The sequence below is a fragment of the Corylus avellana genome, chromosome ca1, assembly GCF_901000735.1.
Source record: "Corylus avellana chromosome ca1, CavTom2PMs-1.0".
NCBI classification, from domain to species: domain Eukaryota; kingdom Viridiplantae; phylum Streptophyta; class Magnoliopsida; order Fagales; family Betulaceae; genus Corylus; species Corylus avellana.
In genome coordinates this window covers 6087491-6112542 of record NC_081541.1, presented here as the reverse complement: position 1 = coordinate 6112542, position 25052 = coordinate 6087491, and the positions used below count along the sequence as shown (strand labels likewise).

The 25052-nt window shown below is 35.8% G+C and overlaps 2 protein-coding genes across 7 annotated transcripts; one reads left to right on the top strand and one right to left on the bottom strand.

Moving 5' to 3' along the window:
• The first annotated feature begins 3580 nt into the window (after positions 1–3580).
• LOC132174913 (membrane-anchored ubiquitin-fold protein 6) lies at positions 3581–5290 on the top strand. 2 transcript variants are annotated; one of them, XR_009439379.1, is made up of 4 exons: positions 3581–4206; positions 4347–4517; positions 4637–4736; positions 4966–5044. XR_009439379.1 is itself a non-coding variant. In XM_059586667.1 (3 exons), the coding sequence occupies exons 1-3, from the start codon at positions 4077–4079 to the stop codon at positions 5019–5021; spliced, it is 357 nt and encodes a 118-aa protein (XP_059442650.1). In that variant the 5' UTR covers positions 3582–4076; the 3' UTR covers positions 5022–5290. The 2 variants fall into 2 exon arrangements, 1 of the variants encoding a protein (XP_059442650.1); XM_059586667.1 differs by lacking the exon at positions 4637–4736 and having other exon boundaries at positions 3582–4206; positions 4966–5290.
• Positions 5291–5387: 97 nt separating this feature from the next.
• LOC132174883 (COP1-interactive protein 1) lies at positions 5388–24031 on the bottom strand. 5 transcript variants are annotated; one of them, XM_059586645.1, is made up of 12 exons: positions 23832–24031; positions 23254–23383; positions 21162–21338; positions 18335–18535; positions 18111–18233; positions 17850–17887; positions 17652–17781; positions 10750–15279; positions 8130–8285; positions 7852–7953; positions 7630–7772; positions 5388–6300 (listed from the first exon to the last, which is right to left on the bottom strand). In XM_059586645.1, the coding sequence occupies exons 3-12, from the start codon at positions 21237–21239 to the stop codon at positions 6018–6020; spliced, it is 5784 nt and encodes a 1927-aa protein (XP_059442628.1). In that variant the 5' UTR covers positions 21240–21338; positions 23254–23383; positions 23832–24031; the 3' UTR covers positions 5388–6017. The 5 variants fall into 5 exon arrangements, with proteins under 5 accessions (XP_059442628.1, XP_059442604.1, XP_059442611.1 ...); XM_059586621.1 differs by having other exon boundaries at positions 21162–21295; XM_059586628.1 differs by having other exon boundaries at positions 21162–21264.
• Positions 24032–25052: the final 1021 nt, after the last annotated feature.

The following is a 25052-nucleotide window of genomic DNA, read 5'->3' as shown; positions in this document are numbered from 1 at the left end:
TTTTTTTTTTTTTTTTTTTTTTAAAGCATTGGATTTGACAACTTCTTTTTTCCTTAAAAGTTTTTAGAAATGACTTGAATTTTGAAAATAAATTGAAAAAAGTAAAAATTGATAATTATTTTAGTGGGATTATATTTGAAAAAGTGTTGTCTATAAGGCCGATAAAAGAAAAATTGTTTGACAAATTAAGAAGTGCTTTTGTAAAATAAAAAATAATTTTACAAAATAAATTAATAATAAAAATATACTAGCTAATCTTTACGGAATATAATCTTCTCAATTTCATTTGAAATGGAGAGTATTCATTTAGTGTAAAACGAGGGGTAATATTGTCTTAACATTAAAGTTGAAGGATCACATTTACAATATGATCCCTTATTTTATACTAAATGAATACTCTCAATTAGTCAATTTCATTTAAAATTGAAAGGATCCTATTCCAATCTTCGCACACTCTTGTGAAGGTGAGCTTTTGCAATGATTGTCATATCACTGTGGTAGCCATGCAACTTTAACGGCCACTGTAAAGTCACCAAATAAATTAGTGTACGCTAGACCGAGATAGTGACAGTCACCATAATGGCTACCAAGCATAATCGGTGGCCGTCATGAAGATTTAGCAATGATGGAGCTGCCGACGGTATTTATAATTGCGCTCGACATTTTTCCTCTAAACAACAAATGTTAAGTCTTCATAGTCTTTTTCATGCTTCCAAGTCCCAAAATTGAAAGCTCTGTTTGGGATAAAAGGACAAGAAGGAAGGAAGTTTCAATCGTGGAGAACAAATGCAGTGCACATTTCCTTCATGTTTCTGCTTCCCCAATCAATCATTCAACAATGAACCCTAATCATAGAGAATCAATTCAAAATTTCTCCATCCACTACTTTTATTGTATTTTGGTCCTTTCTCAAAAGCAATACACCAAATTTGGTGATATGTTCTAATGTCACTATCTTAACAGATAGCTTATCCTTTTCATGATTTGGTCTGATTTTTATAAAATAAATAAAAATAGTATTTACAAGGCAGTTTCTATGGAATACCAAATTTCCTTGGACCTTACTATCTATTAAACTTTCTCTTTTTCCCCTTTCTTCATATTCATGTGGTAAATTCAATAGTAGTATCAATAATGGTTTAGATTTGACCAATTCAATGTCTACTATACTTATAAAATATAGTAAATATAAGTTTGTAAAATTTTAAAATTAAAAATTTGTAAATATGGTTCATCGCGGTGGCGATTTAGGGGCCCTAGCAGGGCTCGCTAGGTTGCTAGAGGGGCTACCACACAGTTGCCTCCGGACAACGGCCGCCACAATCAGGCAGCCACAAGACCACCTCTTTTTTCTTTTTCTTTTTTTTGAATGGTAACTGTTAAGTGTTTTAGGTTTTGAGATTATTTTTGTAGTTAAGTAATGCTACAATTTACACTCATATTATACTAGGCTAATTTGGCCGTACCTATTATCTCTTACTTTTTTTAATAATGACTAAACCACAATTTATTTGGTTACTAGTATTTAAGAAGAGTTTTTAGCGTTTGAGAATTGAAAAAAGTTTTATAAAAGTAAACATGCACAGTTACTTCTAAACGAAAAGTGAGACATTTTGGTAAAATACCTCCTACCTATTATTGATTATTGTGTTTCAAGGATATTTAAAGTTTAGTTTGGTTCACAGTGAGCAAAATTAAAAGACAAGTTGAGGAAAAAATTGATTAAAAATATTAAAGAATATAATTGACAAAATAAATAAACAACTCAACATTATTATATTTTATAATTTTTAAATATCTCTTCTTTATAATTTTTCTTGCCATATTATCTTTTTATATGTTTTTGTCATTTATGTTTTGCACATTTAATTTTCCTATTTTCGATAGAATTTTTTGTTTATTTTCTCAATGTTTTTGCTCATTTGCCGACTCTAAGTTAGGCGCTATGCTGTAGTTTTTGAGCATGCTATTTAGTAGACTCTCATATGACTCTCATACAATTATAATTATGTGGCAGTGAAAATCTGTATTTTGATTAACAGGGGCTTGTAAAAAGAAAAAATCAAATGCTGATTTTTACTGTCACATCGTCATAATTGTATAAGAGTCGTATGAGAGTCTACTAAATAGCATTACTCTAATCTAAGTAAACAATAAACAAGAAGTTCCAACCAAACAATACAACAAATATTAATTTTAAGTAAAAATTTATTGAAGAAACTCGAAACAAAAATGGTTCACAACTCACAAGAACCAAGACGCCTAAAAGAAGAATAGGGCTGCTAGGCATCTCAACATTTTTTCTCAAATTCCCTTTTCCAAATGATCTAGACCCACATTCATTTAAGAAAAAAAAAACAATATAAATCTATCTATTTTTTGAATGGACCAGATCATTTAGGAAAAGGAATTTGAAAAAAAGTGTTGAAATGTCTAGCATTATCAAAGAAGAAACAAAACTAAGAAATTGTATTTGGAAAAAATCCCAAAACCAAAACTGTGTCACCATTTCCACTTGCAGGTGTACAGCTAATGAACAATGAAGAAACAATAATTAAATAGGACGTGATTAAAATTAATCTAATTCAACGTGCCTTCCACTTCTCACCTTTGCTATCTTAATAATACTAATAACACTTTCCATTTTTCAGCTTCCAGACCATCAGTTTTTTTTTTAATTTTTTTTTTTATGAGTATTCTCATTCAGACTCCTTAAATTTACTCTATATTTTAGCTATCAATTTTTTCAAAGCATTTACTTCCCGCTCCTCAAACTAGGGATCCACTTTTATTATTATATTTAAATATTATTTTTAAGAATTTCTTTATTTTTTTTCCAGCATTTACATATTTGAAAATTTGTTTTATGTTTTTCTAATGATATATTTTTGAAATTTTGAAGAGTACTGTTCACGCTGCCCAAATTTTTCTTCATACTAAGAGAGTCGGATGGAATGTCGAAAACATGTAATTTACCATTTTGGCTCCCGAAAGTAGGGATTTCCCTTTAATAAGGAGTCAAATGAGAAATGCTCTAACAATTCCATTACTTGCTATTGTAGATTTTTTCGCAAAGGTAAATCTCACCAATTTTTGGAAATAGCCTATCTAAATTTTGTGGCATAAGCTTTGAGTTCAAAGCATAACATAATCCTTTTTCTTGGAACATGTTAAGACAAACATTAAGATGATTCTCCTACAAGAAAATAAGACCCATCAAATCATGGATTGAGATTTCTTGTCTAAATTATAAAAAATAAGATGATTATGATTTATAGGTGTCTTAACAGATAGGCCCTGCACTTCAAGCTGCCCGAAGAATTGTCCGAACACCATGAAACTCAAAGCGCCCTCCACTTTTATTTCGTACCCGAATTTCAGGAGATCCCGCCCTCTAATCTAACAAGTCCATTTTGAATTAATCAAGAGAAAAGAAAAGCAAAAACAAATTCTTTCAACTATTTATTTCTTGCCAGCTAGCAGTTTCTAGGCGGATCTTGGGGTAATTGGTGGGCCAGCTAGAGATATCTCCAATTAATATTGTCATGGGGACCAATAAAACATGGGAGGCCATGTGAAAAATTGTCACTTTCTATATCATTAGGTTTTTCAGTTAGATTCAGGTAAAAAGATCTGACTTGGAAAGTTTCTGTTCAGGTAGTTCCTTTCTTTCTTATATTCTACATCAAGCAATTGGAAGAAAGAAGCTGTCTCTATATAGTCTCTTTATTCTCTATTTCATACACTTCTCTGCAGTTACTGCTCTTTGGTTGACATGTAAGATGTTGGATCTGGGTTTCCAATATTATCAGTTGGAAAAGACTGTTTCTTTAATGGATTCTCTCTGTTCTTGTTGAAAATTTTTCAGTCAACTTTTTTCGTCTTGATCTGGGTTTTCAATATTTTCCTCTTTCCTGGCTCTCAGCTCAAAATCTTTCTAGAGAGAGGAAAAAGCAAAAAAAAAAAAAAAGGCTTTGTATTAGAGAAATTTTGAATCTTTGTGGGTTGGTTCATGAGTCTCTGATCCTGGTTATTAGAATTTGAGTTGGGTTTTATTTTCTGTGGGAGATTCATCAATGGCAAGTGAAGATTTGATTGAGCTCAAATTCAGGCTCGCTGATGGCACCGACATCGGGCCGAGCAAGTACAGTCCAGCTACCACTGTGGCATCTCTAAAAGGAAAAATACTTGCACAGTGGCCTAAAGGTTGGTTTGAGAATCTTTTCTCATCCTTTTTTGACTCCTATCACCATTAATTTCCTTGTTTGTGCTGTTCCAGATGATTGTTGTTTAATATGTTGTTTGATTGATTATATTTTCTCATCAATGTCGTCTCTATTTGGTAGAGAAAGAAAATGGTCCGAAAACAATAAACGATGTGAAGCTTATTAATGCCGGAAAGATACTGGAAAACAACAGGACGCTTGCCGAGTCCAGAGTCCCAGTTGGTGAACTCCCAGGTGGTGTCATCACCATGCATGTTGTTGTGCGGCCTCCTCTTTCTGACAAAATCAGTGGTAATTTATAAACCATGTGGCACTCAATGTCTCAATCTTATGTTAATATGTTTGTCTCCAAGGTGCACTATATATTGATATGCTTGTGTTTGTGAATATGTCGGTCTGACTACGGTCAGGAACGGAATCAAGATTTCTCACGACAGCCAAATCATGAATGGGGAGGTCATGCTCCCGTCCCTGGTTCCGTCCCTGACTGCGTTGTCGTAATTACAATTGGTACATTCATGATAACATTCTTTCACAAGCTATGAATGTTGGATTGGAAAAGCTTTGCTGCATTTTGCGTTTGGCTGTTTTTGCTTTATGCTTGTGGCATTTGTTTTGCGTTTATGAAAAGCTTTCTTTCATGAATTCATGGATGAGCATAAATCTGTTTCTGGAAACAAATGAAAGATATGTAAAATGCAGCTCCAACCAAACGATTAACATCAGTAATTCTTGACAGACAAGCTGCACAATGATTCTTCAGAGAAGGCTTGCTGTTCATGCTCCATCTTGTAGCTGGAAGTAACAAAATCAATGGAGCTTCTGCAATTATGTTCGTGGTCGCCATGTGCTTCTGTTGGACGCTTCTTGCTGAGATGCAGTTCAGAAACTCAGAGTTTGATTTTAAGCAGATGGAGAAACAAGAAGCTTGGTGGTTTCTTCACCAGACCTCATTTAGTTTGATCTTGTGGTTTCCTTCAGTAAAACCTTTTTGTTCCTTCGTTGCTTGTGAATGATAGAAACGAATAGGGCAAATTGCTGGATTTGAAGCTTATTTTTATTAAGATTGTTTTCTTGGCACAATGAGAAGAGGATTTACCCAAAAAACAAAAGAGGACGAGCTACGAAGAAAGCATTACTGGTTTGAGTTGGGGATCCATTATCAGTCTGCTTACATGACAAATCTTGTTGCCATTTGTGCCACTCACGTGAGGGCCAACATATACAACCTAATGTTTTACAAGTAAATTCGATTTTTCTACATCTTTTGGATCAAACAGCAAAGGAGTAATTTACTCATAAGCCAGCCTATCATCCTCGTCACTACCAATAAAGGGGCAATTCATGTGTAACGTAAATCTGAAAGCAAAAGAAAATGGAAGCCAGAAAGGCATAAAGCGGGGAGAACAAAGATGTTCTTGTGATTTTTTTTTTTTTCTAAATATTTAAATAGAATTATTGTCCGTACAAAAATTTTGATTTACTATACAGCTGAATGAATTGCACCAGTGAGGCAGGAAAAAAAAAAGCCAAGATGTTACAGGTATCTATATTTTTTATATTAGTAACCAAAGAAAATTGGTCGGCAAGCACAGTTTTATTTACATAAAATACCTGCTACTTAGCTTTTGACATCCCATACCAAGCTTGTAAACAGTTTGATCATTGCTGTAGCTTTCCAGTCTTTGGATGTTCAGTCTCTCTGTGTGGGGAGAGCATTTACTTCTTAGCTCGGTAAACGATTCTCTGGGATTGTGCAAACAAGCAAGATGGCAGCAGTCGCTTATGTGGCTAGGAGGAATTCTCCCCAGGTAAGGCTGATGAGGAGCGATTCAACAGTACTGCCTTCTTGGATGCCCGAACATTCTTAAGAGTCATCATGAGTTTCTGTCGCTCTCCTTCGACCTCGGCAAATTGAAGGCTTAGTTGAGAGTATCGGTCATGCATCTCTTTTAGTTCAGTCTCCATAGATGCATGTCTTCCCTTCAGTTCCAACATGTCTTTTATTAGCTCATTGATATCTCTAAAGCTTTGGAATACTGCTTCCTCATCACTGTGTTGTCTCAGGAAAGAACTGGATCACAGGAGCAGAATATCATGTTAATTAATTAGATGAATACTTCGTCTCGCTAGTTACAGGGTAGACTACCTCTGTCCCTTAAAACTATAAGATCCATTTGTATTCTGAGATTTCTAGTTTAGTTGTATTATTTTGGTTGCATTAGCCATCCATGCATGCCAAAGAAACACCAAAGTGGTAAAATATTCAGAGATTGCTGAAAATGACTTCAAGGGGGAGCTGTAAAGTGCAGCTCATCAGCAGAAATGGAGGGTCACGAATTTGGATTCACCAATTTGGAAGGATTTACCCGAGGCTAGTACAGTGAACCACCGCCACTTGTAGGACTTGTAGGCTAAAACCCAACAAATTGAAGTATCCTAAACAATAGACTATGTGCTGGCTATATAGAACTGTCCTTAAAAATGATAAGGGGAAAGAATCCTGGATGTAAATGGGTATGCTTTATGCATTTCATATAAAACCAAACATTGAGACAAACCCGATAATCCAACTAAAACCAAACAAAGACAAAAAGTCTGGCACAAAGAGTCTAAAAACAAACAAGCTGGACTCTGATACCATGTTAGAACATCCAACCCAAAAATTTAAGCCAGCAGGTAGAGAAGCCCAACTAGTACACAAACCAATATCAAATTCTAAACCCAGTTAATGAGCACTTCCTTAACGATGTGAAGTAATATTACATTGACAACTAGCAATAATGCCTGGCAGAAAGAACACTGAAAGAGGCATTGCCAAAACACCACCTGATCCTAGGAATACATTATTCAACACACTAGATTAGTTGGGAGGATTATGTATAAATAAGAAGCTTACATAGGATCTGGTGGTCATATTTCTAGATCAGCAAGGAAAAGAAAATGATGGAATTTCAAGACTATTTCATGGTAGAATAGGATAACACAGGCGCATAGACACACACATGTGCTTTGTCTGGGCATAGGCTTTTTTGAAGGTGAGTAGCATTGCAAACTTTTTGAAGTGAGCCTCAAGGCCTCAGCTTTATAGGACTCCTATAATAGTGGTTTTGAGCCCTTGTTAGTACTTCACATTTGAGGCCAAACTAAATTCCTTACAAGGCATGGTTAAGCTTTTCATACACGAGATATTGCTTTTATAGTATAAGACCCCCATCTTGCAAAAGAGCAACATACACATTTGAGGCCAAACTAAATTCCTGACAAGGCATGGTTAAGCTTTTCATACACGAGATATTGCTTTTATCAACACACAAATTCTGACAAGAACATTTTGTGCTCCCAACAACGGCAACTGCAGGTCAATTAGCTAGGTTTACCACAGGTGTAAAGAATGGTGTACCTCTGAAAGTGGAAGCTTGATTTCTTTTTTGCTTGGAGCGCTTCAGCAAGCTCAATCTCTAAGGCAAGCACTCTTTCCAATGAATTACCACCGCATGCAAATTCATTGAACAAGGGGTATATGCTTCCCAGATCTTCATTTGCCTGAGAGAGAAGCAGAAATAAGTGTCTAGAATAAGGAGCTAATACACTATTAGGTTGTGAAGGCTGCAAATTAATTTACCTTGCGTAAGAGCATCAGTTCTCTTTGTAAACCTGGAAAAATTGAGTATAAATCATTATGACCTTGGGGGAGAAGTGAATTCTCGTGTTTCATCCTTTCCAACTGCAAGCAGAAAAAACGAAAATTAGATACATTGTATCCTTAGCAAATCCAATGGCTGGTTTTAGAGGCTGTAAACGACAAAAATAAAAAATTCTATACTCGCTCCCCCAGGCCTTCTGAGAATATATAAGAAGTGACATACAGGCATCTTATCATTTCCCTTCACAATATATTACCTCCTTATTAAGGTGGTCCATGCTAGACTTTAGACTTTGGGCTTTTAAGTGATCATTGGTAAGAGATAAATGCTTCTTGTCATTGTGCAGCAAGTCTTCTTGATTTACAAGTGCAAGACTTGGCATACAATTCGCACCTCCAGATACAAGAGCATCCTGATAAATCATTATTCAAGCAACTTGTTAGAGACCAAACTCTCCATGTGTCGTCATATGAAAGAATACACCCAATGGATGAAAATAAAACCAAACAATCTCTTCTTCAGACATACATACATGTGATTTGAAGCTACTTGACATAAGTTAATAGATATAAGCAATGCAAAAGAACTACTAACTAGTTCAGGACAAAAACTGGCAAGCAAGTCTTAAAACATCACTAAGAAACTAACGATTTTGAGCAACAGGAGAGAAATAAAATACCAACTATGAAAGATGGCATAAATAAATCAACTTAACAGTCATCTTTCTCAGCAAATTGCATGACTGTTTTGTAACATGAACTTATTAAAATGACGAGTTTCATTCATCAGTTCCTACAGCTAAGAAGGCATTTAGCCACACAGAAACTTTTCCAAAGTGGTCACATATTTTCACAAAGAAGTCTCTAGAGTTGCCTAATTTGAGGATCCAGCACAACACGAGCCCATGAGTGAGGAAAAATCACTTAGTATAACAGGAAGTAGCTCAACTGCCTTCTGGCTACTAAGTTCAACAAGTTCTAGGCTTTCATTAAAAAGTGAAAGGGTGCAACCCAAGTATACAAGATGTATACAAGAGAAACACCTAACAAAAAAAAAAAGCAAGAAAATCGCGAAAGAAAAAAATATGAAAGTAGTCATAAGCAGCTGCCTAGTGGTATAGATATTAAGGAAAAGAGCCTTTTAAGTCCACCACTGTCCTCTTGCAATTTTCAAAGCTACGGTCATTTTGTTTTCTCCTATCATCTTCCACAATGTTGTACCATGAGAACTACCAAATTGACCTCTCCAACATGCAAATAGATCTACTACTCGTCCAGGCATGACCCAAGCTAACCCAAAAAGACTGAAAACAGAATATCATAAGGCACTAGCTACCACACAATGGAGTAATAGGTGATCAACGGATTCTCCACTCTTCTTACACATACAACACCAATCTACCACTATGATACGCTGCTTCTTAGATTATCCGTAGTGAGACTGAATGACACAGGGAAAGCCGCCTTAAAGGGACTGAATCCCACACTATACATCATGCCAAAATCTAATCTTGGAGCCATTACTTACCTCAAATCTAGTATGACTAGAAAACTCCCCCTAACCCCTCCTGATTTTTTTCCAAAGGCTCACCTCGTATGACCCATGAGCCTCATTAGAGGACCACCCACCTCACAAGCAACCATATTTGGAATTCACTACCACCCTCCAAAAAGTCTCTCATGCACATAGTGCCATAACCATTTCCCCAAGAGAGCTTGGTTGAACTGAATAAAATTTCGGACCCACCAACCCCCCTCAGAGATTGACCATTTCAATCATTAAAACCCCAAAATGCCATATGCCTAGGAAGTGTTAAGAAAATCACATTAACTCACAAATGCTAGAGGAAGCCTATATTGCAGGTCTCACAAACCACATGAACTCATAAATGCTAGAGATAACCTGCAGTCCTGCTTGCACATTGATTTTAAGTTACAAGTGACGAAAAACAAAAAAACATTATGATCAAGCCTCTAGTTATACATATATGACGCAATCCTCGGGGGAAAAGAATAATTACAATATAATTAGCTTGTTTTTTTAAAAATTTGGTTGTAATCTGCCGTCGTATTAAGTAAGAGAACACTGCTTTTGGGCTAAATTTAGATTCCAGCACTCAAGCCAGTAATAATATAATTTAGATTGATACACTGCTCATTTCAAACCTAATAAAAAGACAATGTTCAATCAATATCAATAAAAATCCAAATGCCCCATTTATTTTTCTATTTATTCATTTTTCTTTTTCTTCTTTTTAACTTTGATTAAATTCGCAAGATCACCGTTCACATTTATGCCAGTACTAAAGACCTTACAAGTTACAAGCTTCCGGTTAAGCTCTAAAAACAGCCTCTACTGAAGGCCAAAAGGTAAATATGGAGCATAAAAGATCAGGATCAAAATATGCTGGGAAAAGAAAAGGACCCAAAAAAAAAAAAAAAACTCTTTACATGATCATATAGGTTATCACATTTCCTTATTCGTTTTTTTAAAGGTCTCTTAGACAAATAGAACAAAGCAAAGTACAATTAGTAAACTGTAGGCAGAATTGATGCTTGTCAAGTAACATAAGATGTACTCTATCCTAAATATTTCTTTCTTCTGTGCATCAACATACTGTGGGCTTTCTCACCCACATATAAATGCCACAGTTTCAACTTATCTGCTTAATTGATAAGCACTTCACGAATATGTTCTCTTAGGAAAATCCAATCAGTTCATACATAAAGTTAAACTATCCCAAGGTACACATATATATACACATATTTATGCTACATGTAACCTTTAATACCCATTTGCAAAAGTTACAACGGTGAAAAGGAACTACCCTGATTCATCTGAAAGGATGCTTCCAACCAAAAATGAAAATGAAATACCTGCGTGTGTTGCACATTCAAGAGGACACTTGCACGGTCAGCTTCATCCATAGGAATTGCACATGCATGTTCTCCTTCCTCACAATTAAATGAACTATCTTGGTCAGAGGGCTTACAAAACAGTTCCTCAGTCGGACTCTTCCCAGGAGCCACATCAATACTTAATCTTCCATTGCTTGAAATGCCTGTAATTAAACTTTTCTGGAGTTTCCTACCGACCGGCTCATCAGACATGCAATCTGCTTTGAGTAATCTATCATAGCCTTCCTTCTGAATATTTATCTGGGATGTGGAACTTTCTATAAAATCTTTCATCAAGGTAAGCTCGGCTGCAATTTTAGATTTTTCATTGTTACATTTTAGCAAAGAAACTTCAAGCTCTTGCTTTTCTTCCTTACAGCACTCAAGGCTTATTAATGAGCACTCCTTTTCAGCCTTCATCATGTCACAGGCATTCACTAGTTCACACTTTTCAGTAAGTGCCGACTGTAACTCAGTTTCCAATTCCAAGATATTTAATCTCAGCTCTTCATTTCTTTTCAAGTGAGATGCCTCAGATTTCTTCCTATTCTCAACTTCATCAATTGCATCTTGCAATTTCCACAGCATTTCCTCACTATGCTTTTTGGAGAAGGAAATCTGGTGCTTCAGTTCTTGCAGCATGGTCTCGTACTGTTCTTTGATAAATGCAATTCTCAAGGACTCTTGCATGGCAACTGGTGGTCCTTCAGGTTCTCTCTTCTCACGAGCCTGGAGACACTCAGCATCAGCCCTGTCTTTAAGCTCCTTCAAATGGATGGACAAGTTCTTAAACTCTTCTGTCTTTAAAGCCTGTTCAGCAAGCCTCTGGCAAAGCTCACTACATTGCTTCCGCAGCATTATCAGTTCATCATTATGTGCTTCCAGCAAGGTTATATGTGCGCGCTGTTCATCCAACTTGGCTTTAAGTAGTAAAGATTTGACTTCTAGTTCCTCCTTGGAGAATATCAGGTTATCAACTTCTTCTTCACAATTCATTAACTTGTGTTCCAGCCTTTCAACCTCCAGAACATGCCGACTTTTTTGCACGTAGAAAGTGGCCTCGAGATTTTCAGTTCTATTCTTGTGTTCCTCAAGCTCAGACGTTAAAACATTGTTTCTATCAAGAAGTACTCTGTTCTCAGCAGTAGAGGCTTCTAACTCAGACTTTAAGGAATCAAGCGTTGTCAACAAACTAGCATTCTCTTCAACGTAACAGACTTCATTAGCAAGAGAACGATGACGTACTATCTCATCATCAAGATGCTTCTTGTGAAGCTCAGCAAGGTGCTGATCTGCAGATTGAAGTTGCTGAATGAGATCCTCTATCCGGGCGTCATACTGAGTTCTTGTGAAAATGAGACTAACATCTATACCTATCAAAAATTCATGCATTTCACACAGCTGCATTTCCACAGAACAGCATTCTTCCTGGACACTTTTAAGGCATTCTTCAGTGGCCAACAAAAGATGGCAGACTCTTGTTTTTTCTAATTCTAGATCTGATACCAGTTGCTTAAGATGAACCAGTTCACCTTTCTGCTGATCAAGATGTAGTAACTGGGATTGCTTCTCATCTAATTGGGAATTTAGTTTTAAAACTGTACTCTCTAATTTATCTCTGGAACTTCTCTCGATATGCAACTCATCATGCATAGATCGCAAATTTTCTTTCAAATTATTAAGCTCCATTGCAAGCTTGGCAGATTCCTCCGTTTTATCCTGCAAAGAAACCAGCAAAGTGTCTTTTTCTTCCATAAATGCTCCTATGGTCAACTTACACCTTCCAAGGTCATCAGTTACAGTTTCTAACACGAAGATTTCTTGGGCAAGATCCTTGTTTTTAGAAGTAAGTTGTTGCAGCTCAACTTCCAAACGATCTAGATCAGATAAAAGTTCTCTGTGCTGCTGAGTGTATCCTTCTTCAGCTTCAGAGCTAACCTTGAGTCTGTTAGCAATAGCCTCAACTTCTAGTTGAAATTTCTGCAGCAGGGAATTAGACACATCTATTTTATCCATTATAGCCTGCATGTCATGTTCAAACTTTTGTTTCATGATCAAATTATCCGATTCTGCTTTTCTTAAAGACACTTGAGCCAAATCTCTTTCATCCACTAGAACTTTCTTCTCTTCCATGAGTTGGACAATCTTTTTAAATGCAGTATGATGAAGCTCTTCTAATTGCAACAGAACACCTGTTAAGTTCGTTGACTCCAAATCCTCGCAACAAGATTCGCTCCAGAGAGACAGTCCACCACACTTTTTGTCAAAAGATCTCAACAGATTCGACAACTTATCTTGCAGAAAGTTGATAGTATTCTGTAGATTCTCCTTCTCAGAAGTCAGCTCATCAAATTCCACTCTGACTGCTTTCAACTCTTCCTGAAAAGAGGAAATATCATTTCCAAGATTGCCATTTTCTTGGGTTTTTTTGTTCAACAAATTTTCCAAATCTAAGTTTTCTGCAGCACAGGCCTCATACTTTCTCTCATAACTTCTGTATTCCGTCATCAAGGCTTCCCATTCAGTAATCTTCTGATTGAGAAGACGATTTTCAAGGGTAACATTTTGTAAATTTGATTCTAAAATTTGGTTGTGCTGAGCCAACTCATTGTATTTTGTAATGCAAGTTGCCTTGTAATCATCAAGGGAATGAACATTATCCATAGCATCCTGCAGCCTAAGCATCAGTAACTCCTTGGACTCTGTCGAAAGCTCCAGCTGCTGTTTACATTCTTCAAGTTTCTCTTTCATGAGTCTAAATTCAGAACTTGCTTCAAGCAAACTCTCCTGTAGAGTTTTCGAAAAAATATCCAAGTATACATTCACAAAATGAATTTCATAGATTTCATCGTCAACCTTTTGGCATTGCCCTTCCTGCAGGAAGAGTGATCTTTTTGAATCCTCAAGAAGATCACATCCACCCAAGTTTGGTTTATTTACCCCTGTATAGTTACGCTGACACTGCAAGAGTTTGGAAGCATGGTGTTCCTCTATATCCAATTTCTGGTTCTGCACTGTTTCTGGGTACAATTGAAAGATTGTTTCTGAAGAATCTGCAAAAGCTTGCTTGATAAGGTTCTGATTAGTCTCAAACATAGATAGAACCTGAAAAGATAGTAGTTCAAGGTCCTTTTGTAACTGGTTCACAGCAATGGAGTAATTCAAGCGTGCCCGCTTAAGAGCTGCTTCTGCAGTAATAGCCCTTCTTTCAAGGTCCTTGTTGAGAGATTCCAAATCACGCTTGTCTTCAGCAATTCTTATTAGCTGCGCATTCATGTCTCGGTGCGTGGTCTCCATCTCTGCCTTAGTGGATGAAATTGTGTACATGCAAGTAGAATGCTCATTTCTGAGACTTTGCAACTCTCCCATCATCTGCCTCTGAGTTTCCTCAAGTTCCTGAATGAGAGCTTCATAGTAGCACTCCATCTGGTCCATTTTCCTGGCAAGGCTTTCCTGTTCAGCTTTTGACTCATCCAACTCCCTTAGAAGTTCAAAGAGCTTTCCTTTCAATGCATTTGTCGCATCAACAGAATCAGATTCATGAGACACCAGGCTAGGAATTTTAAGACAATGAAGAATGCCTTCCGGTTGATACAAGTCAGCGTCAAATCCAGTTCCTGGTACAACTGGCTCACTTCTACGCAAGTTCATTTCTCTCATTTCCATTACACTTGGAAAGTTGAGCCCTGTAATTGCCTGTCCACTTCCTTGTTTGAGATCCTGCAGAACACCAAGCAGTGCCTCTAAGTCTGAGTGCAGGAACCTGAAGTCTCCTTCATGCCGTCCAAAGCATGCCTTGTTTTGAAGCTCTCGTATATTATCCTCCACTAATAAAAGCCCCTTTAGCCATCTCAACTGTAACTCTTGAGATAAGTGATGCTGGTCGGTCTCAATAGATTCTCTGCTGATAAATGGAGGGCTTAATTTAGAACTTTTAAGCTGTTCAAGATCATCTTTGAACTTTGAACACTCTGATTTCATTACAGAAACTTCCTTTGCCAGTTCTTCTCCTGAAGCAATCTCTGCAGCAAGTTGCTGGGCCAATCTTTGTGCTTCAACACCTATTTCATCAGCATGACTATGTAAAGAGCTTACCTCCAGCTTAAGCTCAAGAATAGAAGACTCAGCTGCTTCCAAGCTTCCTCTAAGTCTACTATTCTCTTCATAAGTGATTGCCAATTCATTGTCTGCAGAATAGTCAGAACTCCAGCCATGAACCCAGTCATTAGTCCCTTGAGTCAAAAACCTATTATCAGAAGGGTCCCCTTTCTCTGGCTGAGGACTTTGACTAAGGGAGAGTCCACCTAAATCGCCTGAGATTGTACTCTTAAGGCTGTCAATTTCATTTGTGCTGGACATGTCATGCTTCTCAGCATACAAACTTTCTGAAGTATTGGATGAGCCATCAAACCCAACAGCTGAATCTGCGTACTCTTCATTCAGCCCCACCTCTTCTTCAAGCGAAGGCAGCTCTTTAGGTTCTTTTTTGAATCTAACTCTTGCAGTAACCTATGAAAAATCAGAGAAGATAAACATACTTGTCAATCATAAAGAAAATACTTGAGCCAGGAACAGGGCTTTGAATAGGGATACTAAATTGTATTATTCCATATCAAATAATTTAGGCCACTCAAATTATCATCCCAACTACTACAAATGCCATTCAAATATCACCAGTAACAAACAATACCAGATTTTCTCCAACTACTCACTAAAGGAAAACTTTTGTCAATTTCTTTGGTAACTAGTTAACATCTTCTAGTACCTCCAAAAAGAAACAGGAGATTAAAAATATACCATTATGAAACCTCTACCAGTACTTTGGACGTTCTATAGAGAGAAACATGTTCAAGTATGGGTTCAAAATTTATGCCATCCAAGACAACAGAGGTGAGGACCATTTCAACAACGAAATGGCCTAATCACTTTAGATAGCCTGATTTCCGTTAATAGCACTGGCCTTGACATTGTGGGATGGATAAGTAGTGAAGGAATTATTGCATCATATTTGTTGAGCACTTCGGAGAAATAAACTCCCTCAGCAATTCTTCTGTGCGTAAAGGATTTAAGAGTTTAACTATCCAAGAACATCTTCTCATTTACTAAGATCAACTGGTCGCATAAGTTTCAAAGGTAAGTATCTGAAAAATGTGTTTTGAGGAGAGAGAAAAATCATAAGTTTCAAATGTTTGCCTTTTATCTTTCCATTCTTCTCTTCTTCCATACACAGTTTCTATTTGTTAGAATGTTAATTTAAATTATTAAGTCTACCATTTTCTATCAACTTAAACTTTTGGTGTAACTAGTAATTTAACATGGTTTCAAAACAAAGGTCATGAGTTCAAACCTCAACTCTGTTACCCTCGTCTTAATTAAATATTTCATGTATTGGGTCTTACTTGTTGAGGAAGAGTCTCATACGTAAGAGGGGGGTATTAGAATATTAATTCAAATTATTAAGTCTACCATTTCTTATCAACTTAAGTTTTTAGAATAATTGGTGATTTAACACTAATGATAGCAAATTAGAGACTAGAGAGAGAAAGAAAGAGACTGAGGATATTCATAACAGGTGAGTTTCTTATTGTCTTTCAATTAAAGCAATTTCACTTATTCTGGAAGTAATTTCACTAATCCTGTGAGATTGTTGGACTCTTCTAGATCATGACTTGGATCATGTAGGCATCATTGCTAGGACAGGAGTGCCTACTTGAAATTTTTGGGGGGATTTGGGTGTCTTCCTGCTTATGGTTTCTTTTGCTTCTCTCCTCTCCCCTATTTTAATACAATATAAATACACCCTATTTTAATACAATATTCTCAAGTCAATAAGATCAAAATGTAGTCCTGTTGGGCAATTCCGACAATGGACGTAGGACTTTTAAGGCTGTTAAATCACCACTTATCCCAAAAGCTTATGTTGATAGGAAGAAATAAATTTTAATCATTTAATTAATACTTTAACATTCCCACTCATGTGTGGGCTCAAACTCCCTTTTAATAAGTGATGCCCAACATGTGAAATATTTAATTTAAATTGAGGTAAATAACGGAGTCAGAGTTCGAACTCAGGACATCTACTCTAATACCATGTTAAATCATCACAATGACCAAAATTCCCCCAAACTCTAATGACTCACAAACCCTAATAACTCTTCTAACAAAGACCAAACGACTTCAATCCTTGAGATTTTTTATGTCAGGGAACCTCTTCAAGGCAGGGCTCTTCGGATCTACCCTTGCAGAGTAAACCCCAGTTCCATGCACCACACCCTTGGAAGTTTTTCTACACTGAACTAGTTAAATCACTGGCTTTCACCAGGGGTATGGCCCCAAGAGATTGTTTGCACCCATGAGGTGTTGAACCTTGGACCTTGAAGGAAGCAAACCCTCAAGACCAAGGCCTTCCTTGAGCTTTCTCTTCTCTCTGTTTCTAAATTCTGGTAGTGTGAATTCATGTTAATTGTTTTGCTTTCATAAAACAGCATAAGAAAGAGCCTAAATTGCTATTTTTCTATGCAAGCATTGAATGCCTCGAAAGAGGAATTTTATTGTGTCAGACAACAAAAAATCTTTTCTAGACAAGTGTCTGAAACACCTTAAAAGCATTGATAATTTTAAAATAGGCCCTTTTAATTATCATACTAGCAGCCAGCATTGCTCAGGCTAATATTTGGACAAATCAATATACATATTTTGTTATTCAAAAAATAGTACGAACTGATTTGAAGAGACAAAAAGTATGACATGGAATACATTACAGAAATTTTTCTGCTAGCAAATTACTTGACTTATTACTGTACAAAAAGAGAACACATAAAGAATAGTTTATGCATAGAATAAATGTGGACAAATACAAAGCAAAAAGAAAATGATCAAACCTTATCCATCTGATCATTGACAGTCTCTCCAGAAGATGATACTTTTCTACTAGCAGATTCATAATGACTACTTTGGTCAGAAGTTGTCTCCAGACCCCTCTCTCTCAGTTCCCTCTGCTGCTCAAACTCTCTGAAAGCAAACAAATAGAATTGAATGCACTGAAATTAGCATGAAGAATGTATTTTGAAATTAAGTACCTGAAACCGGTTTTAGAAGTTAGCAGCTGTACAGTGACCTGGCATTCAATAACAAAACCAATAAATGTTATGAGGGAAAGCACTACATCTCTTTGGGAAATACTTTATAGCAAGCAAGCTAGAATGAAACTTTGTTACTGGAAGCAACATAGGAACATTGTAGTTGTTATTGGTATATGACCTAGTAAGCAGAGAATTAGCAAAACTAATTTTCTCAAGATAGTATTATGTCAGAGAGAAGATGACTTCAGAAATCCTCACATGTAAGATAGTTCCAGAGTCGCATCCATGAAGTGGCAGTGCAACAGCAGAAGGCTTTAAGGCATCAGCATAATCAGCAAGGTTGATGTTAGCCTCGCCAAGGATGCTGGAACGTGAAGAACCCTGATGTCAATGAGATTTAGGCCAAATATAAAGTCAATCTCGGATATTAACAAAAATAAAAGAAAATAACGAAGGAAATACAGAATATAGGAGGAATTTACCATTGCCAGCACAAGTTTATAGAGCTTCTCATCATATTGTCTTGTCTTGGTGTCTTGAAGAAGTCTGGTAGTTTCATAAATAGGATCCCCCCATTTGGATGTGCCATTTCTCACATTCGCTTTGGTTGTCTTTGCAGTTGCCTTTCCAGAATCAGCAGGAATGAAAGATATAAACAGCTTATCCCATCCAGTTTGTGGAATCTAGATCGTGCAGAAAGAAATATAAATTAAATGCATATACAACAAAACCAGATGAATAAACAAAATTCACGTATATAGCATACATCATAAAGCACTTCAGCTCAACTGTCAAAACAAACTCAATATCAAAAATCCAAAAGAACTTTGTGCCAAACTTAAAGCCACTTAAATATTCTCAACACATAACTTGGGCATCATTCCAGACTTCCTGCTATACTTGAACAAATTTCTATACTTCTTTCAATACTAAGACAAAATCAAAAGTGAGAACAAAAGCTTTAGGCCTTCTTACAGCCTATTAACCTAGTTCTTGGAAATGTCAACAATAAAAACTCTAACAGAACACCACATTGCATGGTGAACATGAATATGCCCATGGGGACACAGAAAACTTAGTAGTGTGCAAATTACCCTGATTCCTCCCTTCATTTATGTATTAGAATAGAAAATTATGTGCACAGGATGTGCCTTATCCTGATTCCTATACCTCACATAATGCATGTGATACCTTAAGTTTATCATCATAGTCTACTCAAACAAATTCTGTATACTGAGATAAATAATATAAAAATCTAAACTTTTGGAAGAAATAAGAAATAGTTACAGAAAAGCATAGTATCAATGTAATACGGAAGATAGATGTGCCCTCATATATAATCATATGCCAACTAAAGTTATGTAACTCAATGAATCCACTTATCATGGATAGGTCTGTTTTCTGTACAAAACATAAAATGCCTGCTGATTATTATATGAATAGATTTTGCAGTAAACTAACTACATTCACACAATATCTTTTTTAGGTCTTCAAAGATTTTTGAAATTTCCAGTGGTCTTCAATACACCATTGTCTTTCTGCAAGACTGTTAAGAAGCTAATATCCAAATATCACAATCAGGATGATTGACTCTCGCCTCATTTACTTCAGTATGATTGCAAATCAAAGGTGACAGAATGCTAGCGATTGTTGGATATTCTCCAGATAAAAGTCACAATATGGTTCTTATGGGTGATTTAACAAAAACGTGTGCCAATTACAAAAACAGCTTTTTCATTAGAATTCTTCTTCTAGTTAGGTGTCTCTTGTATACATCCTATGTACTTGAATTGCGCCTTTGCGCATTCTAATGAATTTACAATTACAAAAAAAAAAATATGTTTTCCAAGTGCAGGTAAGTGTTCCAACATTGAATTTATCACCAGTATCTGAATCCAAATTTGTCAAGCTGCTGACATTTGAAAAATTCCTCAACCGTATAATAGTCACAAATCATCTTGCATTGAATTGTCTTCTTTTTTCTTTTTCTTTTTTTGTGGGGGAGGGGTAAGGATGATGACTGCTGGTTTAACTTTGAAGGTTCGGTTCAGAAAATCTAAACTGCAAAATGCTAGTCACAAACCCAAAGAAACAGATGCTCAAAGGATCCTACATACACTTGAATACCAAAATCAGGCAATCAGTGTGAGATCAGCAGGCACAGAGAGAGAGTAAAAAGAAGGAAAAATGAAGTCTAGATCCGGTGGTGAAGCCCCAGGATTATACTTCAGTGGACACAAACTCTAGATAAACAAACAAAAGTTAAACACACTGGTTGATATTGATTTCCACAAAAGATTTTTTATCTCAAATCAATGACTCCTTAAACTTGTCCACGATCAATTTCATATTCTGAAAAGATTGCATGATCAACTTAATATTTAATCCATAATCGATTGAAAACTAATACCTTGATTAACCTCAACACACTTTTATGGCGTATAAAGTCATATATGCTTTTCTTTTTTAAAGGGATAACCCAAATTAACTAAATAGGAGTTGACTAGAGTTAGCAACACTCAAATTAATATGATATCTAATTCAAGAAATTTATTATTTAAAAAACGAAAATTAAAAGACCTAAAAGCTTAAATTTAATTTCTCCATAATAAATTATCAATTGTAATTATAGTAAATAAATCATGAGACGAAAATCCTACACTACTATAATATTCTATGTAGATAAGCAAGTCAGTAGATGCCATAAATATGTAACCTTTTTCATCAAGTAACAAACAATCAAATTATGGAACTCAATAAATAGATGATAGCCTATGTTCTAAAAACACAATCGGATTAAAAGTGAGGCAAAAAAGTTCGATTAAAATCTTATCATTTTGTTTGAAAATAAAATCTCATAACTTTTTAGGGTTATAAAGTGACCACACCTTTTATTTTCAAAAACGTCAGGGGTGCAAACAATAGATATTTTAAAAAAATTTAAAATTAGGAGCCAAAACTTAAAGTTTAAGAAACTTTAGTGGAGGCAATTGCCCACACTCAGCATACCTGGCTCCGCCTCTAGCTAGATCAGAACCTTACAACAATTACAGAATTGCACAAATACTGAACACATTTGGTCAATAAATTGCCTTAGAGTTTACTAGTTCCCCTTATACTGCTGTATTTTGTATCTATGTTGGTACTTGTTGATTTCCGTTTGTAAGTATTAAAGTGGTGAAATTCTAGCGTACAACGTAAATTAATCACAGACATACGTTATACATCAGAGGTCAACAAGAAAATCAACAAATAAATTGATAAATTAAGCTTATGGAAATGTCTTGCAGTTGCAGAAATTTTACTTACATGTGTAGCATGGAATTGTAGCCGGAAAACGACTTTTACTTTTGTCTTCTCAAGCTTCCACTTTGCAATCCTTGACATCACTGGAAACTTATATTATGGTTGGCTGCATAACATCAGGGTTCCACTTCATTCCCCTATCCCATTTATTCTAAATCAACACAGCATGGTTGTAGTATTCTACAAATAAATAATTCATAAAAATAAAAAATAAACAATAAAAGAGTATTCTACAAATAAATAAAACGATGATGATACATGAAAACCAGAAAAAAAATTGGAAAGATGAAAATTGCTGTCTGCTGGATGACAAACACCAATACTCTAGCTGCAAATTATTTTTCTCAACTAAGTTTATGAATTTACTAGAACAAAGGCATAGAAAAGGAAAATTTTGTCCATTGTGCAGGGAGATGACAACTTTAAAAAGGTACAAACACCTTGAACCAGTTTGGAGGTCACTAAGATCTTCTAGAAAGAGTAGTTTCAGCAGCAGTATCTCAAAAAACCTTTTCTTTTTTTTTTTAATATTTAAACTTTTTTGGCTAGGGGCAATGACCAACACTTGCTGGAAGCGACAGAAAGCTTGACAAGGAGAAATATCATAAAACATTAAAATGTAGTCAATGGAATCAGATTATGTATTTGCATATTTAAACATTTTGTTATGCTTGGAATTCTAATAGAAAAGAAAGACCAAAAAGAACGGTGTTTAAGGCAACGATAATGAAGTCCCATGTGGAAGTACTTAAAATTAAACTCTCAAAAAGGAAAACATCTATATGGGAAACCTGACCAAGATTCTAGAGCACTGAAAACCACCTATGATTACTATGATGCAGCAGGATATATACATGTGGAACTCCACCTACATGCTGACTCATGCAAGCTCAGCCAGACAAATAGATTTAACATGACAAGTTTCCCTTATTAAAACATGAAACTGTGGAAACAATGGAAAAGCTCTTGATGGAAGGAGCAATAGACAAGAGTCCAGTCATTGACATGGTCCGTGCAACATGACTCGAGATTAACTTGAAGCCAGACAATCCAGTACACTACATGTAATCAGTGAAACCTCAAACCTGCCTAAAAAAAAACCTTTATCGAACTTCAACTCCACTAATTCAATCCTCAAAGCTTTGTAAAATTAAACATGCAGCTGTCCTTGAACAGTGGTAAAACATCCTAAGGGGTGGGTTCAACCTAGGGTTTAAGAGGCACACCAGAATTTATAACATTTAGACAGGAACATTGATATTTCACAACATAGCATGGTCAACAACTAGTAAAATCATGTTTCAGTGGTCAAACAATTCAAAGGAACACAGAATCGCATTCCAATATATGCTGAATTTGGGGTTAATATCCTAATGCATCAAAATAAAAGTACTCTCATCAAAACAAAAGGTCCGATAATGTATATGCCAAGAAATTTCCCACTCCAAAATTCAAATTAGAATTCATCACTCAGCACAAACAGTTGTTTAGGCAACTTTCATTTAGTGAGATTTAGTGAGTTGCACACTTTCATATTGGCAGGCCCTAATAAGTATATTTTTATTTAAGTAAAGAAGTATACAGAAGAGCAATGTACATAAAATTTTATGTTCAAATCTCATTAGCATAAAACAAATCAACAGAATTATTACGAAAAAAGGTTTTAGAATTGAGATCCTACAACTCCCTGAGCTAGACGGAACCAGAAAATAACGACGATGAGACTATCATAAAAACCACAATTAAAATCATAAAGAAACTCGGTCAAAATGCAGATTTATGCAAATCGAGATCTTCAATTTAGATTCAAAAACACTAATTACACCGTTTCGGTTGCTTAGAAAATATACGTGAATGAATTATAACTTTGAATCCTTAAAGGCAATCCCTCAGGAATCAAAATGTAGATGGTCCATTCAACTGGACCTACTACAACTACTTGATCCAGCTGGGTCGAGCTCAACAATTTGATTTTCTTTTCCATCACTTTCCCCCATTTTCTCAGCAACCAAACAGAAAAAAGAGGAAAAAAATTTGAACTAGAAACCAATATAGAAACGGAAAGAAAAAAAAAAAAGCCAATTCCAGCCCATACCTTGTTCGACGAGTCATAAACTTTCCCTAAACGCCAAACCCAGAGACAATCCCAAATGCCCACTTGAAAAGAGCAAACTTCACACCTCCAAGTCCAAGAAAACACAGTGCATCTTAGCTATTTTTTTCACCTTGTAAAAAAAAAAAAATGAAAGAAAACGACAAAAAACAGGACCCGAAAAACAAGTTCAAACAATGCCAAAAAAGATTGACACAGAGAAAAGAGTGGAATAGAATCCAACCCAAATGCCTAGCTGAATGTGGAAAGAAAATGCAATCTGAAACCTAAAAGGCACTACTGTTTTTCTTCAACAACACATCCACCAAAACCCCACCAAAAAGAAAGAAAAAAATTTACCGGATTTGACATTTTGGGACGTCAAATTTAAACCATGAAGAAAACGCCAAAAGAATGTGATTTTTTTACGCCCAGTGCTGAGTGAACAGGAACAGAGAGAGAGACACGCACATACAAACCCCCCAGTAAATGTTGACATTTAATTCAAAAAAATAAATAAATAAAGATAAAGAAAATATATTTAGTATAATGGGATTAAATAATGCAGCGCAGGTGGGTACCTAGCTCCGGATCTGTAGGTGCTTAGGCCGAAAGGAAGAGCAGGAACCTTTACAGCGAAGGTTCTTAGCTAGGCTCACATAGAGTTTTGAGGGATTTGATTTGTGATGGCGTAAATAAGTGGTTAAGTGTAGGGGGGTATCGCCATTAATAAGGTGAAGTGGAGCTTGGGAGTTTAGCTCATGTATCAACCTCAAAAACCCGCCAAACCCTGTGATTGGCCTCCATTATTACTTTCTCAATTACACAAATAAGGTTGTCAGTGAGTGGGGTTTACTTTCACTGCTCGGGAGGGTGGCGTTGGATTCTCTGAAATGCCCTTGCCTTTGCCTCTTCTTTTACGGATGGCTATTGCACGCTTGGACCTCAATATTTAAAGATTTTAATTATTATTTTTAAATTAAAATGATTGGAATTTTATTGTGTATTATTTATTTCTATTAATGTGAAATTTTTATCTTTAAAGTGATAAATGGTGATAATGAGAATAAGAACTGTCTTCAAGAGGTAGTTTAATAGGTTGGAACCATGCTTAATGAAACAGAAATCACTAATTCAAATTTCTCTTCCCCCTCTTATACGGATATGTCAAAAAATAATAAGAATAAGAACTATTTTACTGTACAAATTATGTATTGTTAAGAAAATATGCTTAAATTTTGTGTTCCTCTTATGAAGTTATACCCAAATGAGCATTAAATACCAAATGAATATCATTCAGCATAATGGAGGAAAGTAGGAAAATGCTACATTTTCTTTCTTTATTCTACTTTCATCCTTTTAGAGCGGGAAAAAATAAAAATAAATTTCCTTATGTATGTTGCTATTTATGAGCGAAACATGATCTTTTTTATTTTAAATGAAATTCTGAGAAATTTGCTTTTAGAAGGGCAGTTTTGTCATTTTAGTTTTTTTAGACAAATTTGCCCCTCTTATGGATCATCTCCATCTAATCCTTCTCCTTTTTCAGCAGTCAGCACAGTAGGGGAATGATTTTTTATTTTTTTTTTCTCGATAATGAAATGCAGAGAATTTTCTTTTTTTAAGTTGAGGAAAAGACTGGACTGTCCCTATATTACAATTCAGCGTTGCCATTTCATCCAATTTTACATTTAATTTTTAATGGTTTAGAAGAGACATGGCATAAAAGAGATTTCCAAAAACCTTCGTAAAATATTATGGTATGCCACTATGTTACCCGTACAAACGTTTACTCCTTAAAA

Excerpts from the sequence above, each read along its gene's own strand:
- LOC132174913 (XM_059586667.1), top strand. The coding sequence starts at position 4,077 with ATGGCAAGTGAAGATTTGATTGAGCTCAAATTCAGGCTCGCTGATGGC. Across the intron at positions 4,207-4,346 it reads ACTTGCACAGTGGCCTAAAG|AGAAAGAAAATGGTCCGAAA; the intron begins GTTGGTTTGAGA and ends TCTATTTGGTAG. Across the intron at positions 4,518-4,965 it reads TCTTTCTGACAAAATCAGTG|ACAAGCTGCACAATGATTCT; the intron begins GTAATTTATAAA and ends AATTCTTGACAG.
- LOC132174883 (XM_059586645.1), bottom strand. The coding sequence starts at position 21,239 with ATGTCAAGGATTGCAAAGTGGAAGCTTGAGAAGACAAAAGTAAAAGTC. Across the intron at positions 17,888-18,110 it reads ACTCTGGAACTATCTTACAT|GTCACTGTACAGCTGCTAAC; the intron begins GTGAGGATTTCT and ends ATTGAATGCCAG. Across the intron at positions 7,773-7,851 it reads AACTGATGCTCTTACGCAAG|GCAAATGAAGATCTGGGAAG; the intron begins GTAAATTAATTT and ends CTTCTCTCTCAG.